Raw genomic sequence first — 20,898 nt, forward strand, 5'->3', positions numbered from 1 at the left:
ACGCTGTCGTCTAAACGGCGCCTCAGTCAGATTTAAGAAATAGCTACAGAATCTGGATTTCATGTCTTCAACTTACAAATTAAGCAAGAAAACTGAAATATTACAACTTCTTTTATTTAATAATTTATACCATTCAGAGAAAACTGGAGCGCACTGTGACTTATAGCATTAATTCAATTATGGATGTGGATTTTATTTTTGCAAAAAACTTAAGAGCCAGCTCCAGAAAAAACATTTTGCTTTCAGTGTATTCCACAAACGTGATGAGATAATGAGGAAAACACATTTTCCTCAGAGGAACTTAAGGTACTCGGAGTTAAGATTTCGATAAATAGTCACATTTTTCAGGTAACCTGTCAAAGAAAATAGTTTAGCTTCAATATTTTCATGAATTACACTTTGAAGTACTTCAACTGCAATACTTCAACATACTTTTGAAAGCGTCCCAGTTCCCAGTTCAACCGGAACGCACTATAAGCTGAAAGTTTTAACAGACGCAACGCGGGAATTCTTTCGTTTTCATATTTCGATGAAAATTCAGAACCAGTTCCAGAAAGTTCATTTTGATTTCAATGTTGGTCACAAACGTGAGATAATCTGCATTAAATGGAAACATTAAAAACCCATTTTACCTCTCAGAGGAAGTGACGGTATTTCGAGTTAATATTTCAACATAAAGTCACATTTTTCAGGTGAAGAGTTAAAGAAAATAGTTTGGCTTCAACATTGCCATGATTTAAATATGGAAGTGACCTAATTCCCAGGTTTTTCTGTTTTAGGAAGTTATTGTGAATAAAGTTTACAAATCACGTATCATGAGTTACATTAATTTTCCCCTGATGCATGTGACGTTCAGTATTTTTAATAACAGGCCAGAAGTCAATGGAAAATACATTTAGAGTTCAGTATATTGCACAAACACATTTTGTGGGATTAATGTGAATCAACTTCAAATGCAATTTTTTATATATATATATATATATATATTATTTAAAACACTCAATCTCATAATTATCTCATAACTTCAGAAAAACAGCCCAATTTTTTTTTCTAAATTCGATTCGATCTTTATTTTTTCATGTGAATACAATACGCTCCTGTATCAATTCATATTTAAGCTAAATAATATTTTCCTAATGCATATGATTTTTAAAATATCTTTACAGGACGATCAACATTTGAAATGAGGAATTGAGTCACAACGAGGAATTCTGAGTTTAGACTTCGAAAAAACATTCAATGAGAAAAAAATTGCACTTTTGAATCTCCTAACTCTACCATCTTGGTGAATAAATAAAACAATAATTGTTCATTAGTTGCTCCTCTTTAAAACGGTCATTTGTGTTTATTATGAGAACTATCAGGAGCTTCTCATTCATTGTACAGTATTAAATATTTCTACCTACTAAACCACAGTAAAGACGAGAGCAGCGTGTTGCGCTGCACCACAAACATCAAGCAGCAGTTTGGCAGAAGAATTGGGTTATTTCCCCTCATGATGTCATGAAGGGAGGTCTCTGATTCGCCTGTATGAGCACACATTCGCTTAAAACGCGGCGCAAGCAAGTGAAGGAGACGACATACTTTCTTCATACGCGGGCTACGGAGGCGCATCGTTGTTAGAAAACAATCATAGAGTGAATTTAGCACAATGTGGGACCTTTAATTCGAGGTTGACGCTCTTGTTGCTGCTCGTCCAGACATTTTGGACGTTTCTCCCACAGTTGAGGATTTGAGAAAAAGGCTCCAGACTTCATGGATTCGATCTCACTGTTGTGAAATCACAAAACAGAAATCCTCTGCGGCGCCATCTCCACCCGCCCGGGACGCTTTGCTCGTGTCCGTGTCGGCGTCTGAGTGTGCGCTGGTTTCGTTCTGGCTCGGCGCCGCCTGCCCCGGCGCCTTGTGCACCTTCAGGTGCTTCTTGAGCGACGACTGGTCCGTGTACGTCTTCCCGCACTGGCTGCAGAGGAAGAACTTCTCTTTGGTGTGGACCAGCTCGTGTCTCTTCAGGTGCCCCGCCCGGCTGAAGCTCTTGCTGCAGTAGGAACAGGTGTACTCTTTCTCGCCCGTGTGAGTCCGCTGGTGCAGCTTGAGGCTGCTCGCCACCGTGAACCGCTTGCCGCACTCGTTGCAGCTGTACGGCCGCTCGCCCGTGTGCATCCGCATGTGGATGGTGAGGTGTCCCGCCTGGCTGAAGGTCTTCCTGCACAGCTCGCAGCAGTACGGCCGCTCGCCGGTGTGGATCCTGTAGTGCGTCTTGAGGTCGCCGAGGCCGTTGAAGCGCTTCCCGCACTGAGCGCAGCAGTACGGCTTCTCGCCGGTGTGGATCCGCTCGTGGATGCGTAGGTTCCCGGCGTTGCTGAAGGCCTTGCCGCACTCCCTGCAGCCATAGGGCCGCTCCCCGGTGTGCGTGCGGAGGTGCACCTTCAGCTGGTTGTGCTCGTTGAAGCGCTTGCCGCAGTGCGAGCAGGCGTACGGCTTCTCGCCGGTGTGGGCGCGCTTGTGTATCCGCAGCTGGCTGGGGTGGGCGTACGTCTTGCTGCAGACGTTGCAGCCGAAGGGCCTCTCCCCCGTGTGGGTGCGCCTGTGGGACTTGAGGAGGTCGGCCCGGCTGAAGCACTTCCCGCAGTGGCTGCAGCTGTGAGCCTTGTCGCCGCCGTGCGTCTTGAGGTGGACGTTGAGCGAGGTCGCCTGGCTGAACGTTTTGGGGCAGGAGGGGCAGCGCAGGAAGTCGCCGGGTGCTTCCGGGAACTCGTCGGAGCGTGAAGTTGGAGAAGAGTCTTTATCGGTCGGCGTTGCTGCTTCTGGCTCCTCGATCTGCTCGCCAACGGCTCCAGGATCCATCTGGGGTTCCGAGTAATACCTCAACACGTACTTCAGCTCTTGGTTGGCGAGACCGCCGCCGTCTCCGTTCTGCTCCTCCTCTTCAGTTTTAATGAACCGTTCGTCCTCCACGAGGCTCTCTGAAACCACCGTGACTTTGACCTCGTTGTCGCCGCACGTGGAGCCAGAAGACGCTGGCGGCAGCATGAACGCGTCACGACCAGACCGGCCCGCCTCCGAGATTTCCACTTTCACGGAATTCAAGGTGAGGTTGAGCCCAGCTGACGGCTGGGAGAGGTCCATAGCAACGCCTTCCTCCGGGTTGGGCTCTGCTTTCACAGACACGGAGGAGCTTCTGTCGATCTCCGACGTGTTCGCACACGGCCGTCCGTCTGTCCCGTCGGTCGGCGGATAAACGGTGGCGGGCGACACGCTCTCCCTCGCTTTGCCTTTACTCTTCCTCCGGCTGCTCTTCTTGTCGCTGCTGCAGATCGACACCGTGAACTGCGTGGAGCTGACGGGACGGACGTTCGCTTCTGCAGCTGAATATTTATCAGGACCATCTTCTTCTGTGATAATATAGAGAGAAGATTATACAGTTAGATCAGATAAAGTTTTATTGGTCATTTCAGGTCAGCTCCCTAAAGGATATTAAACAATTATGGACGGAAGGACGTCTAAAGCAGGAGTATCAAACGCATTTCAGTTCAAAAATCAATGCTTTTCTGAGAAACTTTGACAATTTACTTGGTGGTTTGGCCGGATTGGAGCCTCTTCTGGGCCGATTTTGGCCCACGGGCCTCATGTTTAATACACTCCAGAGAGTGATTAACAAATATGTCAAAACTTAAAAAGTCAGCAATTTTAAATAACCTTCTGTTCCATCTATAAACAAATGTTAACCCTACTAATGTTCTAATATGACATTTGAGATATATTATGTTGATATAAAGTAAAAAAAAAAGAAAAGTCTTGCAATATGCTTAAACAATTCTCTAGTGTCTAAATTCCCATGTACTTTAATGAAGGTCTTATAAAATGTTAAAAAAAAAAAAGTTAAATGTTTATTCTCTAATATTCCAGCACAACATACATTTAATAATTATTTATAAGCTAAAATTGATAAAGCATAAAAAGACTGAGTGTGGAAAAGTTTTTGTTAACTTGGGACTCGACGTGGATCCCACCTCTGTCCCCATGTTGGACTGTCCTTGAGCAGGACACCAACCCTTAAACCTGTTTTCAATACATAAACCTTCCATGGTGAACGTGATTGACCGTGTAAAATGCTTTGGGGACTGCTAGGGTGATAAAGACGTACTTTATAAGTGACATCCGTTACCCTCTTTAATTATTGTATTGCAGTTTAAGAGCCAATGTGTGGGTTTTTATAAATGCATCACAAACAAACACAAGCCAACTGACAGCAAAACCACAGATGAAAGCTTCTCAGCCAAATAAAAAAAGTGTTTTATTAGGTGACAGAGGAGCAGAAATGACTTATTTGATGACCAGATTGGGAGACCAAGAAACGTAAACAAAGAGCTGCATAGGATTCGGGAGTCCCTCCGGGGCCACCGTACCTCTGGATTCTGCAAGCAGCAGCCGCTTCAGGCCCTCATTCTCGGTCTCCATCCTGTGGATGGTGCCCCGATACTCGGTCTCCATCCTGTGGATGGTTCCCCGGTACTCGGTCTCCATCCTGCGGATGGTGCCCCGGTACTCAGACACGGTCCGCTCCACCGAGTCCAGGATGTCGCTGACTGTCGCTTTAAAGATCTCATTGAGGGAAGACTCCAGGAAGACTTTCAGGTCACCGGACTGAGCCATGTTGGACTGAGGCGGTCAGACTTCACCTGCCCGGACACACACAGGTGTTAAAATATCTCCCGGATTGGAAAGAAAAAACAGAAAAAGTGTGTGTATGTGTGTGTGTGTGTGTGTCCGTGCTGCCGTGTGCGGAACAAACAAAGCGGACCAAGGAAGTGACGTCAGAGGGCAGCGGGCCGGTCTGCAGCGCCCCTGCTGATCTGGAGGACGACTCTCAGGTTGACATGCTTTACCTTCTTCACTAATTATCTGTTTTAAAATACGTAATTACACACAAACATTTTTTTTTTCTTCTACTCATATTTATGTATCTCCAGTTGTCATGAATCGGTTATTAGCGGCCAAATGGCTACATCACGTAATTGCTAAGTCATGCTAACATTTAGTCACGAGCTAAATTAATTTATCGAAATCATTTAACTCTAAAACGGTTTACTGGCTTTCTCAAATCAGGAATTAACTACTTTACCGAAAATACAACTAATTTTTAAAGCATTTCAGCTGAGAAAAACAAACATACAAGAAAATCTAGAGGCAACTGCCTTTTTATATAGCTAATTATTACCCTAACTAGCGCTAAGCTAGTTGCTAACGGTGGCTAATGAAGGAACGTCATTATCCTACTGAAAATTCCTGCTTAAATATATTATAAATATCTTTATCAACAAAAATAATGTTGACAACACATAAACACAGTAGTCAGTAGATCAACCTAAAATTTCCTTGAAATAAATGGTAAGAATTAACTGCACTACATTTTATAATTTAATTTAATTATATCAATGAAGAAAATTGTCTGTTAGTCTAACTCGGACCAGCATTTTGCTTTTATTATTACCCAATGTGCTAAAATTCAAAATCTCAATCAACTTAAATCAACTAATATCAGACTTTCACTACTAACAAGACTGATTTGAATCTAGTGTTAATGTACTAATATTTATGATCCTGATGTTGATTTTACTGAGCTGAAATTACTCAAAACTGACCTTCAATCAAAAAAAAACTAATGTATATAATGTCCATATCTCAAAAATGACCACATCTAATAAACTAGATTAGACATTTTAAGTTTCCTTCATTTCTGGTTGTAATGTTAAATGGAATAATTTTGCAAAATTTCGTAACATAATATTCACTATTTCTCATGTGTAATTGTAAATTTGAAGTGTTTACATGATTTGAATGAAACACTTTGCAGCGTCTCAGTGTGCATTATAGTAAGTAAGTAATTACTTAAATACAGTAGAATCTTTAAACTGGTGTTAAAAATCAATCCACTGGAATAAAAAGCTAGAAATATTGACTATTTGCAATATTGGAAAACAGCTTAAAGTGAAAGAAAAAAAACCTGCTATAGAATCCAACTTTATCTGCATGAATTCCATCCTAAAAGTACCAAAAGGTTTATTTCATGCTCAGGTTTCCTAAAAATAGACATGAGACTATTTTCACAAGTAGTATAAATATTTCACAGATTAGAAATGTGTTCTTGTGACACGTTTTACGTCTATTTCAAAGCTACTAAGTTGGGTTATTCAAAGTTATCCAGAGTCATTAGGATAATCCATTGCAGATTTTACCGTATTTTAAGTATATTTTCATATTTGGACATGGTGTAGCTCTATCTATGCGTGGAAAACAACACCTAATTTCTATTATTTCCACATATTAACAAATAAGAAGAGACTGGATATATGTAAAAGTAGTTTAAGTAAACGTCAACATGTATTTAAAGCATTTTCGGCCTTGTCAATTTAAGGAATCTGATCTAAATTTCAGGATAACTTGAATAATTTCCATCTAAATGTGTTCAGAAGTAATCAGATGAAATTCCTTGTCGAGGAAGAATGTCGTCTCGTTTTTTCCAAACATGTTTTGCAAGTGTTTAACGATGAAAGCCAATAGAAAGCGACGCAGCAGATGATTTGCAGATGCCTTCTGGTTTTTCAGCACATCCATCTGCAGGAATGAAGCGAGGCCACTCCCCTCACCTTGCCTGTTTGATGTGTACCTGCATGCCTGCGGGCCTGTGGGCGTGGCCTCAGGCCTCTCAGGTGTCCTTGAGCTCTTCCTGAATCATCTGCCAATCGTGGCTCACTCTTTCTTCGTCTTTGCCAGCAGCTTTCTATCCCGCCTCGGAGAGGGAGACGCAACTCTCGGCTCCATTCACCCAAAATGGACAAGAAGAAGAAGAAGCACGGGGGGAGAGGACCTGGACCGGACTAGGATTCGAGGCATGTAGAGACTAAAAGGCCACTTGGCTCAACCGCAGATGACTGAGGATTCCATGTCTGTGTGAATGCACAGCTGCCTGACAGCGGTGTAACCTCAGTCTGACACAGCGGTGTGCCTTTCCCTCCGACAACACTCCACTTCAAAGTTCAGACACTGGCCCGTCTCATGGAGTTGTCCTAAAGAGCCTGGAGGGGGTAAGTCATGCTTCTCACTTTAAAGGATTGCTTCTTCTGATACTCAGTCTGTTGCCATGTGAAAGACGAACTGCAGCTCGTAGACTTTCTATGTTTACACAAACGTATTTATACGCCGTTTCACCACTTTTACTGGACACGTCACGGCTGTGTTCCTCTTTAGCATTGCAGAAGCTTCCCCTGCTACTTGTACTTCTCATTTATTATTGTGCTGAACATCCACTAGAGAGCCTCGGTGTAAACTTCCCTCTGTGCAGCCGCGTCCGGGTGCTGAGCTCACAGGTCCAGCATGGGGAGGGCGGGAGCCTCAAACTCATTTTAGTTCAGAGGCCTCATGCAGCCCAGTTTCATCCTGACTGTCCCAAACCGGTAAAATAGACCCAGCTTAACCTTTAAATTTAAACTTTTAGGTTTTTTTCACTGTTGTGGTGCAAAGACAACAATTACTGCAGGAAATGACTACAGTCTCATCATAAAGCCAGTTTTATTGACACTCTCTGGTGAATAATACGGTGAAACGTCCCAAAAACACATTTGCTATTCATCTAGTTACTTACTTATTTATGTGACCTTGTTTTTACCAGGTAGGTCATTTGAGAACCGTTTCTCTATTAGATTGACTTGCTGACCAAGAGGCAGCAATGAGAGGCACAAAGAAAACAGAAACACACGCACGCACGTACGTACGTACGCACGCACGCACGCACGCACGCACACACACTGTTCTGTTGCAGATGATTACAGTTTATTTGCAGCAGAAATCTGAAATGAGCAGCGACCAAAGGAGGTCCAGGTTTCAGTTTGGTCTGTAGATTACGTCGCCCTAATCCAAGACTGTGAGAACCGTCGATGACTTCCAGTGATCAGCTCATGAAAGCTGCCACTCGAGTAACAGTTTAGTGAATGAATTGCAACCATTTGCACTTCTCTTTCACTTCTAAAATCCCCTCTGTTTGAATTTGCACAGCAGGAATGCAAAGGAAGGGTTCAGTTTGTAAAATCAATTTGCATTATATTGAAAGAGTGAAAACAGTCCACTCCGTAAGTGACAGCTGTGTATGATAACGTGATCCCACTTGGCCTCCTGAAAATCCACACATGATGTTTGCATTTCGGTTTCAAACGCAGCGCGGCTGATTCGCTGCTCCCTCTCGTGCGGCAGCACCCGTCGCACCCTCACAGGAACTGAGAAGTGAGCGCCTACACAGGAAATGTGGTCAGTGTCTGTCCCGGATGTGCTGGTTACATGATGTGAATAGAAGAACGGAGAGCGACAGTTGCGGAAGGTGTATTGCTTGCGAGAGAGAGAGAGAGAGAGAGAAAGAGAGAGAGAGAGGTTGATAATGAATCCACAGAGTAGATGAACACTGTGTGTGTTGACATGTAAGAAGTTCAGCTGGCAGCTCAGTCTGATGTTGTGCTGAAACAATAAAGGCAGACCGTTAAACTGCACCCCAGAATCAGCCTCCTCCTCCTCCTCCTCCTCCTCCTCCACCTCCTCCACCCCGACCCCACCCCCGGCCTCCATTCTTAATCCGTATTACACACCTCTGCCTCTCTCGCTCTGATGATTCTCTGTAGCCAGGAAGTACAGCTGTGCGACGCTCTACCTAAATCTTAACGCGCTGCAGAGCAGCAGCCGAGGAGCAGGTGAATGAACGTGAAGAGGTGGATGATGTTACCCCACGGGTGGTGAGTGTGAGTCCAAGTTCAGCTTTCGGTACTTTTGTGACGCAAGTTTTACCACCAGGCAGTCAGATTTGATCATTTTAATTTGCATTGGTTCAAATCAAAGGGCCTCACTGTAAGATGAAGAGAGTAACAGCAGAACAAGGAAGGAGGAGGAGGAAATGGTAAATACAAGACAAAAAAAAGGAAGGAAGGAAGGAAAAAAGCATTTAAAAGTGGACTGAGGTGATTAAACATTTAATATCTTGTTTCGTCATCGTCTTCGTGGTATTTTTAAAGTTAAAGGTAAAAATGGGAAATACTCAAAGTTTTGGTTAAACGATTCTGAAGCTCTTGGGAATGAAGCGGGCAGCACAGTGGGGTACTGGTATGCACTCATTGCAAGAGGTTCCCCGGTTCGAGTCTGCCTTGTGCTTGGAGGCCTTTCCTCACGGAGTTTCCTCACACCGTCCAAAAACATGTATGAGCTTAACTTTGAGGAAAACTCTTGTTTGAAATGATCCAAAGCAAAAAGCAAACTCAATAAAATACGAAGAAATAAATATATTTCCATCCAAAAGTGGTTTTGAAGGATATTCCAAGGCTTGATTCTCTCATTTCTTTTGTGATTTCTCAAGTTAGTCTCGATAAAAACATTTATATGACATTTATTTGTGATAAAATTGTATATGCAGTATAGAAACAGACCACAGATATCACAATTCATGGGTTAAAAACTTTAACATTTTTATGTATTTACGCTTTAATTTCAATAAAATGAAAGGCTATCCTGTCTACCTACTGAGATATTACAAAATAAAAGCTCCTTTAATAGATGAACTGGACACACAAGTTATTGAAAATGGGCACAATTTTATCATTTCTATTAGTTTTATGTGCTTTGTACATTGAACCAAACATTTTGAAAACAGTAAAGTTGTACTGTTTTGTTTTAAAGAGACAACAAGAATCGAGGAGCTCCACTAACAATACATTTCAGATATTACGAATCCTTTGTAACGTGTGAGTAAAACAAGAGTATTTATTGCTTTAAAGACAAGCTGCTAATCTTTTTCACACGTATGAATGGAGAGACGTTCACACTCTATATTTACATCAGCAGAATTTCCCTCCAAACAAATATAGCCGAGTCTCATCAATGGCTGCTTTGTGCGTCTCTCAGATGTGAGGCTCATCAGATGTTTGTCCTGGACGGAAGCCAGACGTTATTTTAATCCGACACTCGACGATTTGCATAAAGGCTGTTTTGTGTTGATGATTGTACGACAAAGGTATTTATTTTTTTATTCTTTCTTATGTTTCAGAGCTATTAATGGACGCTCCTGGATATTGTTACATGCTTCAAAGCTCACATTCATGCCATCATTCTAAGGATTTTAAAGCTGCAAGAGACACTTCAGCACTGAAATAAACTTTGGTGGCTAAAACACCAAAAAGTCATAAGACTAATGGAGGACGAGAACCCAGACATTACAGATTCCCTCCATCAGCAGCCTCTCCAGGAGTCATGGACGTCTATAAATCTGCTGATTGGACAGCAGGAGGCGAGTGCAGAGGGGACAGAGGAAGGCGGCGTCTCCCCGAGGGCAGGAGGAGAGTCTCCAGAGGAGGCAGAGCAGTGGGAGCAGCTCTGGCCGCTGCGTCCAATTTCCTGCGCCACGGTGCAGTGGGACGTCCCCGCCGCCGCTGAGACGCCCGAGGTCGTGACGGAGCCTGACGACACTCCCCCGTCGGCGTGCCTGCCTCAGGACGTCCCTGCTGAGCTGTTGGAACGGGAGGGGCGAGCGCCGCACGCCGCATTTGATTCACAGCCTCTGGACTCGGATCTCCGCTGGACAGGAAATTACGCCGAGGTAAGAGCTTTCTGTGAGCAGACGAGTTGGATTCTTCCTCTCGTTCTGAGTCCGTGTGGCCGTCTTCACACTGTCCCGTACCGTAGACCCTCTCGACGTCGTCTCCCTGGGCTCTTCTGGTGGACTCAGTCTGTCTGGGTTTGCAGAGGTGGGGGTTATAGAGCGGACGTAATGTCGGTCAGATGAGGCTCGTAGTGTGGCTGCCTACGCACAAACCCAACGGCAATCACAAGTTTTTTTGTTTTTTTTTTCTCTCGCAGCTCGTGTTCGATGGCCTGTGTTGCAATTTCCAGCCATGTGATGCTGCAGAGCCGGTGATACAGGAAAAGGAAGAGTCGACACACGAGCTGCTGGAGAGGAACAACGGTACGTACAAGTCAGAGCTGCTTCTTTAATCTGGTCGTAACACGTCAAGTTTTTAGAGCCTTGTTGTCACCTTCAACTCAAAATCTCTCAGAAATCCCATCGAGGACAAACTCTGAGGAAGAGGAGGAGGATCGGACTGAGGATTTAATCTGTGCCGCGGAGGAGAACCGCGGTTCTGAATCGGAGGATGACAGTTTGGTGGACCTGAGAGCAGAAGAGGAACAAGAAGAGCCGGGAGCTCTGCTGACTGAGCAGCTCGAATCGGAGGAGGAACAAACTTCAGCCGGCAGCGACGAGAGTCAAGAGGAGGATGAAGAGGGCGAGGTAGAAGACGAGCGGGCTTCTGTGTCCGGCGGAGAAGAAAGCGAGGAGGCAAATACTGTGGATCCTGTGAGAGACGTGTGAGTACTCGGCACTTGGTGAAGCAGAACAGGAAGTGGTGGGGAATTTGTATTTTTATAAGCCTCAACACTTTCTCTCTAATTTTAAACTGTTTTTCAAACATGCCAGGACGATTCGCTCTCTACTGTCCAGAAACGCCTTCCAGATGAACGCAGATCAATTCTCTATCTCAGAGTCTGAGTTATTAATAGTTATCAACCAGATTAGAAAGACATGTGATCAAATTTAACATAGAGGTTTGCACTTCCTCCCACGTATCTGAGCTCCGTCAGATTGTGAAGTCATGCCCACCATGGACTATTTTCTGTGGGAGGGGACAGACCCCATGGACATTCTGGCCTCCCACATCAGCCCTAACATTAAGACAGGTGGAGTGTATGACGCCTGATCGACCGTTAACGGCAGAGATTTATTAAGCTGAAAGCCGCTGCTAACACAGGGGTGTCAAACATGAGGCCAGTGGGACCAAACCAGCCTGCAAGAGGCTCCAGACCAAAAAGAAAATGGTCAAAGTGATCAAATAAAACTGACTTTTCTAACTAGCATTAGCCTCAACGCCATGCTGTCGCGGTGAGTCTGTCAAAACACCCATAATGCAACAGCTGTAGGAGAAGTTTTTATTTGGACATTGCACTGTGTTGTGATTCATTAGAATTGTCTGGATGTTGAGATTGGAGCCGTTCTTAGTAGTAATTGTTAGATTTTTTTGAAAATGTAGACACTCTCTTCACTCTGAGTCACAACTGGGAAAAAGTTTAAATTTAGTGATTATAATTATTTGAACCAGTCTGGTCCACTGAAGATGAAGTTGAGCTGTATGTGGCTCCTCAGCTAACATGTATTTGAGACTTCTGAATTAAATAGTTTAACTATTGGTGGTCAGTGTCTCCCAAAGTGCAGCTCCTGTGCTTTGTTCCCACCCTGCAGAAGTCAGTGTCTGTCCACCGTGGTGGAGGGACGGGTTGTGGTTGAACCAGTGAGACGGTCATGGACTCTTTGAAGTATGTAGTGGACGTTGGTCTGGCCGGCGAGATTAGATATCAAAGATCAAACTGCTGCTGGTTCTCAAAGAAACAAGTGGAATCTTTTTAGCCTCGAGGGTTTTTTTTTTTTGGGGGGGGGGGGGGGGGGGGGGGTCTGCAAACCTTTAGAGACGTTAGTCAAAAACAAGGTCTTCATTGTCATTTGGTCCAAATCAACAAACAAACTATTGTCGCTGCTGCAGGAGTTTAATGTTGGTCTCAAATCCACTCTGATCACAGTCGGTTGTCTATCAGGAGCAGAAGGAGGCAAGCGACTGGTGGTTTTAATGTTACATCTGATTACTGTAGTGGAATTCAAAACACAGGACAAAGGCTTTTCATGCTGTTTAAGTGTTTGTTTGTTTTAAAAACTTTCCCACAATGCAACTGAAGCCAAATAGTGAAGAAGATGGTTTTTGACATGCTCTTTTGTTTTTATCTGTTCTGGTTTCTATTGTCTTGTTATTATGATGTTTATTATTAGAAGTCATTTCAGTGTTTTTTGGGGCATTTTAACATGAAGAAGTTTGTGCTCTTCATCTTTCCAGGGATTTAGAGCCGCTGCAAACCGACGACATCACACTGACTTCAGACCCCACAGACCCACGACAGTCGGAGGACAATCCCAGCTCGGACTCCGATGAAGATCTCAGTCGTCAGATTGACGGAATAGAAATGTGTGTAGGTCAGAACGCCGACCCCGAACAGTCAAAGGTTGTGGACAGCAGCGACGAAGCGTCGACACCGGAGGAGGAAAATGAAGAGAAGATAGAAAGCTCACATCAGATCATTGAGGAGAGTGAAGATCTGGTAAACTGTTTAGTGAGCTCAGTGGACAGAGAGGCTTCATCATCAGCTTCATCACTGCAGTCCGAGTCCAGTCGGGGTGACATGACTGCAAACCCGGAGCAGGCGTCAGCGGAGCTGCCGCAGGACAGGAAAGAGCCATCAGACATAAATCTGATGGATCAGTCCAGCCGACCCCAACCTGCAGAATCTGCTCAGACGGAGCCGACGGTTTGTGTCGAGGCTGAAGTTTCTGCAGAGGCGGAGCCAGAGGAGCGGAATGAGCCTCGGCAAACGTTCGACTCCCCTCAGCCGGCGCGCCGCCAGCAGCCTGTGCAATCGGACAAGACAAATGAGTCGGAAGCAACGGAGCAACTGTCTCATGAGGCCGAGGTCACGCCGCAGACAGAAGAGCTGAACCGGGAGGACGGACAGCGGGAAACAACCGACCAGGCCCGGGAGGAAGACGCGCCGATGGCCCTCGCCAACGGAGGGTCGGCCCACGTGAACGGAGGCGAGCTGGACAGAGAGAAGGCTCGCCAACTCGCCCAGCGGCTCGTCAAGTTGGACGGGATCCAACGTGCAGATGTGGTGAAGCACCTGGACAAAGAGTAAGCAGCAATTAGAGGAGGCGATTGTAATCCTGCTTCCTCACTGAGGGCGTCAAGACGAGATTTACTGGAGGAAGAAGATTTCACTTGATGGCGTCGGACAGGAAAGAAGTGTTTCTGGTGTCATTTGAATTGTGTTCAGAAAAAAACTAAATACAAAGAGGAAGTTTGTTCGTTTAGCTTCAGATGCTAATGGAATGACGCCGATCAAGTTTAAAGTATCTGACATGACTGGAGACTCTAATGGAGAAGTTGATTCATACAGCACATTCAGACACAAAGCAAAGAGACAGACGATTACATGAAAATCATGGAAATAAAACAAGATATTAAGAAAATAAAAGCACATTTAAAAAGCAATTAACACAGTTAGGAGTTTAAAATGAATCTAATAAAAACGCATTGAGAATATATTTATTCTGAACATGTAAAAACAGAAGAAACAAAAGGAGCAAACAAGTAAAAAAAGAAAAACCTCAAAATTAGTGAAGCTAAAAAATAAATTTTAGCCAAAGCTCACTTCATTATTCATATTTGGGACGAGCGTTACATGTTAGAAAGGAGTTAGGAAGAAGTACAGACTTCTTTAATTCTCTCTCTTTGCATCATCATTTCTCTTTAGTGGCACAATTTTTTTATTTTAATTTAGCTTCAATATCATCACATAATTACACCCATATATCTACAGTGACATGAAATTAGAATGATTAATGTACTAAAATCATGAGAATGTCACCGAGGTGACAGGTTGAGTTCTGCTGTGATAGAAACTAGTGCAGCTGTTACTTTAAATTTAAAGGGAATTCTTTACTGATTGACTGCGTCACGTTTTCCTCCTTTTACTTCAAATTGAATATTTTAAAATAAATGCCAATCCATAATTTCCGATTGAATCTTAACATTAACTTTGCAGTAATGTTTTGTTTTTTTCCACCACCAGTCTGTAAAGACGTGAATCTCTTCCTTGTTTTCTGTTCAGTAACGACTTCAGTCGAGCCGTGGGAGAAGAATACCTCAGATTCTTCGACTTCAGCGGCCAGAGCTTGGACCAGGCCCTGAGGTGAGGCTTCCAGAGGAAGGAGGAGCCTGGATTTCTTTCCCGACGCCTGTGGTGACCTCTCACTTCTTTCTCTCCCCCATCTCAGATCGTTCCTGAAGGTGGTGATTCTGATCGGGGAGACGCAGGAGAGGGAGCGCGTCCTGCAGCACTTCTCCTGCCGCTTCCACCAGTGCAACCCTGACGCCTCCTCCTCCTCCGGTGAGCCCGCCGCCGCCGCCGCCGCCGCCTCGTCGTGTCGGGGTGAAACCTCCAGCACCGACTGCCATTATGACTTTGTTTTCATCTCCTCAGGGGCCGTGCTGGCTCTGACCTGCGCCTTGATGCTTCTCAACACGGACTTGCACGGACAGGTAAACTAAAGAACGACTGATACCCGGCTTGTCTCTGGGGGTTGTTTCTGCTTTCTGCTCCAACTCCAATATGTTTTATTTCCTGATTAACTGACATTTTTATTGAAAAGACTACAAACGAGACCAGGGCTCTGCAAACCTGGAGCTTCACAATTATGTCCCAATAAACATCTTCTTATTGTTCTTACGTTTGCACACAGACATTCTTACAAAGAAGCTCTGAAGTGGCAAATTGAAGTAAAAATGTGGCATTTAAATTAATTAATTATAATTCAGGAGTGTGTCATGTGAACTAGTCTTTACCGTCCTGCTGCCTTTAAACTATCAACTAAATTAATCATACTTTGATTAATTTAAATGTTTGAAGATGAAACGTTACCGAGCTTCACTCCTCTCTCGGGGCATCGTTCTTTTCGTTATCCAGATCTTCCCTCTGCTCTCGTTAGAATCTGAAGCTTGTAGTTGTTTCTGGTGTTTAACAGCACGTTGGAAAGTCCATGTCGTCCTCCAAGTTTGTGTCCAACCTGGACGGGATGAACGAAGGAGGGAACTTCAGCAAAGATTTGTTAAAAGTAAAGTTTTATTAACCCTAAATACACATTTCAATGTTAATCAGAATGTTATTAATTAAGTATTTCATCTTTCTTTGTTTCTGCAGAGTCTCTACAACTCCATAAAGAGCGAGCCGCTGCCGTGGGCCGTGTAAGTGAGAAGAGAGAAAGAAACTCTTCTTTTTTAACTTCTCACCCACGGACGTTCGTCTTGACGTCTCGTTTATGTGTTGAAGTGACGAGGAGGAGCTGAGGAGCGCCGTGCTGCTGGAGGAAGACTCCGGCATGAACGCGTCGCTGCGTTCCAAGGCCAACCCCTTCCAGGACGTTCCTCACGATAAAAAGGCGGCGGTGGTCAAACGGGGATTCCTCCAGAGGAAGCTGCACGCCGACATCGACGGCAAACGCAGTGAGTGCAACAGCAACAGGAAGAACAATAAAAGGCAGGGTGTTGGTGTACGGGGGGGCAGACGGTGGAGCTCTGGGTGGAGCCGCAGACAGACGAGCGGTGCTCCCTTGTTACATGAAGGGCTGTAATTCAATTTTATTTCTATAGTGCCGTTTTCTATAGCAAAGTCATTTCAAGGTACTTCTCTCGAGAAGAATTATGGAACTGCCTAAATGATGAAATAAAACTAAGCACCAACATGAACCAGTTTAAAAAGCTTTTTAAATCATATATCATTAGTAAGTATAAGAAAGAAGAGCAACAACTTTACCTCAGACAGCAATAATATATAATATGAATATGATAGTATAAAATATATTAATACTTAATAAACATAAAAGGGTATATTGTGGTAGAGAATATTATTCATTTAAATATTGCAAAACTGTATTTTGTATTTAAAATGTAATTAATAATAATTTCCTATTTAAATTTCATCATTATTGTTATTAATGTCATGTACATTCTTGTGTATGTGTTTGATGTGCATGTATAAACTGTATATATAAAACTTGTGTATAGTATACGTATATTGGATGTGTATTGTAAAAATAGTAATATGAGTTTAATCAAGGTAGTCCCTCACTTTGACTCCTCCCACAATGAGGCAGCTCTGCTCTGGCACATGGCACCACGAGAGGAAGTACTTCCTCCTCTTCCCAAGATGGGCATGTGTGGGCGGAGCCAGTCCAGCTCACACAGACACAGCAGATTCTGAATGCAGCTCCTATGATCCAATATTCAAATGAGGAAAATCAAGGAGGAGCTAGAAACTTAGAATACTGAAGGTTTCTGGACCGACCAGACCAGGAGGAGGAGGAGAACAGGAGGAGGAGGTGAACAGGAGGAGGAGGTGAACAGGAGGAACAGGAGGAGGAGGAGAACAGGAGGAGGAGGTGAACAGGAGGAGGAGGTGAACAGGAGGAGGAGGTGAACAGGAGGAGGAGGAGAACAGGAGGAGGAGGTGAACATCTGGAGGACAGGAGAACTTTAGTTGTGGAAAATGAATCCTGTTTCGTTTTCTCTCTCAAGTAAGAAACAGTGATTAAATGTAATTGCTTAAATTGTCATTAATGACAATTAATGGTAATTTAGTTCCTTTCTATCCATTATTTGCATGTTGTGGACTCACAGTTTACAGCCTCACTTAACAATTACAGTGTTTGTGTCAGATTTCTTTGGTTGTGCAGTGAAGGATGAATCTGTACCGGATGTTTCTGTGCAGCTCCGTGGGGCAAACGAGGCTGGAAGACTTTCTACGCAGTGTTAAAGGGAATGGTGCTGTACCTGCTGAAGGTCAGTGACTCCTCCCATCACCCGGCTCCAGCCGCGCCTCGTCTCCGGTCAGTAACCGGTCGTGTTCCTCTGCTCAGGACGACTATCGGAGGGAGCATCAGACTCACGAGGAGGTGGTGAGCGTGCATCACTCTCTGGCCGAACCGGCCGCCGATTACACCAAGAAGCCGTACGTCTTCCGCCTGCAGACCGCCGACTGGAGGGTGTTTCTCTTCCAGGTCTCGTAAGTGACACCAATACTCACCAAAACTGTTCTCCTGTAAAAAAAACTAAATAACTGAAAACTAACAATGAACGGAGTCCTGCTTCCTCACTGTCGCTCCTGCTCTCTGATCAACTGTCTGTGAGCTGCAGCTCATCTCCATGGCAACACACACACACACACACACACACACACACACACACACACACACACACACACACACACACACACACACACACACACACACACACACACACACACACACACACACACGCACACACTGTTACTGCTACTGTATTGATACTTTTTAACCAGTATTGATACTTTTTAACCATTTTTTAATGATTGCTGCTACTTTATTGATACTTTGGAACATTACTGGTGCTTTATTGATACTTTTTAATGATTGTTGGTACTTTATTGATACTTTGGAACATTACTAGTACTTTATTGATACTTTGGTCTGGGGCTGGGCGTTATGGCCTCTTTTCAATATCACAGTATTCTTAGGCCGTATCATGATACACGACATATATGAATCAGCTGCCTCCAAGTGATCGTGAAGTTAAATGTGATTAAAATATAACTAATACTGTGAAAACGGTACTTTTACTAACTAGCAAATTGTTAAAGGTTTCATCCTTGTCGCAGCAGTTATAGAAGTTCTCACTGTTTCTCCACCTTTGTGTTTGTTTCTCCTCACAGGTCCAAAGCGGAGATGAATTCGTGGATCAGCCGCATCAACTTGCTCTCGGCTCTTCACTCGTCGCCTCCGTTTCCCGCCGCCATCGGCTCCCAGCGGCGGTTCTGCCGGCCCATCCTCCCCGCCTCGCAGTCGTCCCACACTCTGGTACTCTCCTCTGCTGACGTCAATCTACTTTTAACCCGGTTACAATGCAAAACCCAAGCAAAGCAGGAGACAGTCCTGGCAGTACTCCTATACAAAGTGCTCCTGTGCAGGACCGTCAGCTGCAGTCTCACACTCGGATGCTGGAGTCGTTTAAGGAGGATTTATCCAGCCTGCAGAACGAGCCACCAGAGGGCAGGAAAGCCAAAGCCAAGGATCTGGAGGAGCGGCGAGTCCGAGCAGACTACCTTCACTACGAGGTAAACCGAGGCAAAAAACCCCGAAATGATTCAACTATATTTATGTTGAGTTTTCAGCTGTGTGACTTTCTTTCTGCACTTTCACACGTTTTTTTTTTCTTTCTCAAGACTATGAAACAAGATGAGTCCTTCTTAATGGTATTACAATAACAAAAGTAATAATTCCTATGTACACATATTTGTACATAAACACAAACGGCTTTAGGATATCTTGGAAAAACACATTTTGTATGTATAAAGTTCTGTACGCTTTACCTTTTTCATTCATTCATTCATTTTCTTCCGCTTATCCGGGGCCGGGTCGCGGGGGCAGTAGTCTAAGCAAGGAAGCCCAGACTTTACCTTTTACTCATCCTATTATAAGATTATATATTATATTATTTTTTATATTTTTTCACAATTTACAGATTTAAAAATGCAGTAAAAATGGCAGCGATTTCTACATTTCTGTATTTTTGGAGTTTAATCAAACATTTTTCCACATCTTGAACTCTCCCGAGCGTTCCAGCCACGCCCCGTCCTACAGTGTTCTGATTTCAAAATAAATGTGAGAGGAGGCGTGTCAGGCGACATTCTGTTTCTCATTAAATACACTGATGCTGGTTTCATGTGTTCAAGTTAAAATATTGATCAGATGTAGTCAAAGTGAAACAACTTTATTTATTAGGACTTCGTTTTATTGGTTTTCCTTTATTCTCTTAAAGCCTGAGAATTTCCTCGTGTCTGAATGATGATAGAGAAATACATTTATCTTCTCTTCTTCTTTCTTCTTCCCTTTCTGCCTCTTTTTCTTCTTCTTCTTCCTCCCCCTCCTCTTCCTCCCCCAGGTGTGTCGTTATGAGATCTACCTGCAGGTGTTGGAGGGTTGGTGCAGCGTGCAGAAGACGAGCGACGGCGCTCTGAGCGGCGCCGCCTTGCAGCAGTTCGACCGGGCGGTGTGCGGCCGCGGCGGCCTGGAGGAGGAAGAGGAGGAGGAGGAGGAGGAGGAGGAGGAGGGCGGGCTGAAGAGGTCTCACTCCAGCCCCTCGCTGGAGGTGGAGGCGGCGCCGTCGCAGCTGGTCAAAGTGCGGAGGAACATCTCGGAGCGGCGGACGTACCGCAGGATGGTCGTCCCTCGATGGAACAATGAGGTGTGAGACGGGGGAAGTTTAGTTTTCAACAAAACTCCAAAACTTTCACCGCAAAACTGAAAACTGAAAACTGACTCGGCAAGTTTCCGTTGAGTTTAGTTCCTTTAAATAGTTTGACCTCGTTGCACTTTTACCAGATTGAACCTCAGGGAACAAATCTCCCTCAGCTGTTCGTTAAGGGACCTAAAATAACTGAAGTTAGCTGTATTCGAGTATTCCAGCTGTTCGAGTACTCAAACGAGTACTTTTTTTTTTGCTTTGTGCCTTTTGAAAATGTCCGCCACAGGAGGGCGCTGTTACACAGGGCCTCTCTGAAGGGAGACCTTTTATATTTGCACTTTTTGTTACTTTGAATGTTCATAAAATGTTGTTTTGTTCTTCAGACTTCATGACTTCTTATTTCTTCTCCAACAGTCATTAAAATCAAACTTCCATCTAATTCTAACTCTTCACGGGGGAAACGTCTGACAACTTGTGAATATTTGTGTTTTCTCCTCAACTAGAAATGATGGATTACAGGAAGATTAGTTCTTATTATTAGGTTAATTGTTCTTTTTTAAGTCGTATTAATTATTACAATGTTTGGTTCTTTTACCCGATGAACATATAAATATAAAAATATGCTTTAACACAGAATACTACTGCAAGTGACATTTTAAATTTTTTAAATATACACCCAATAAGTCACATTTAGTGTGTTTTTTTGTACTAAACGCTTTGTATTGTGAAATATTAATACACAAAGGGTAAGAAGTCTTTAGTTATCCATATTTTAATAGTAGAAACGGTGAAATATGTGATTTTAGTCACGTTTCTAGTGGTACGATTGTATAAATGTCACGGAATCGTCCCGACTTTACAGTTTTGAAGTATAGAAATATGATTCAACTTCAGCTGAGAGGTAAAAATTACATTTTACACATATTCTAGTGAGAGA

General features: G+C 43.9%; 2 protein-coding genes across 4 annotated transcripts; one reads left to right on the forward strand and one right to left on the reverse strand.

Moving 5' to 3' along the window:
- Window positions 1-1,050: 1,050 nt before the first annotated feature.
- LOC308117694 (uncharacterized protein) lies at window positions 1,051-4,805 on the reverse strand. The gene is made up of 2 exons (XM_080476749.1): window positions 4,410-4,805; window positions 1,051-3,395 (listed from the first exon to the last, which is right to left on the reverse strand). Exons 1-2 carry the CDS (start codon window positions 4,654-4,656, stop codon window positions 1,768-1,770), a joined length of 1,875 nt encoding a protein of 624 aa, XP_080332875.1. The 5' UTR covers window positions 4,657-4,805; the 3' UTR covers window positions 1,051-1,767.
- Window positions 4,806-6,744: 1,939 nt separating this feature from the next.
- LOC308117693 (uncharacterized protein) lies at window positions 6,745-20,345 on the forward strand. Of its 3 annotated transcripts, none has more exons than XM_080476748.1 (16): window positions 6,745-7,088; window positions 10,082-10,630; window positions 10,891-10,996; window positions 11,088-11,397; window positions 12,969-13,817; window positions 14,797-14,877; window positions 14,963-15,075; window positions 15,169-15,227; window positions 15,710-15,799; window positions 15,886-15,929; window positions 16,015-16,187; window positions 17,452-17,522; window positions 17,600-17,745; window positions 18,430-18,574; window positions 18,685-18,831; window positions 19,659-20,345. In XM_080476748.1, the coding sequence occupies exons 2-16, from the start codon at window positions 10,226-10,228 to the stop codon at window positions 19,965-19,967; spliced, it is 3,048 nt and encodes a 1,015-aa protein (XP_080332874.1). In that variant the 5' UTR covers window positions 6,745-7,088; window positions 10,082-10,225; the 3' UTR covers window positions 19,968-20,345. The 3 variants fall into 3 exon arrangements, with proteins under 3 accessions (XP_080332874.1, XP_080332873.1, XP_080332872.1); XM_080476747.1 differs by lacking the exon at window positions 6,745-7,088 and adding an exon at window positions 8,648-8,780; XM_080476746.1 differs by lacking the exon at window positions 6,745-7,088 and adding an exon at window positions 8,662-8,786.
- Window positions 20,346-20,898: the final 553 nt, after the last annotated feature.

The sequence above is a fragment of the Lipophrys pholis genome (assembly GCF_963383615.2).
Source record: "Lipophrys pholis genome assembly, chromosome: 12".
NCBI lineage: Eukaryota > Metazoa > Chordata > Actinopteri > Blenniiformes > Blenniidae > Lipophrys > Lipophrys pholis.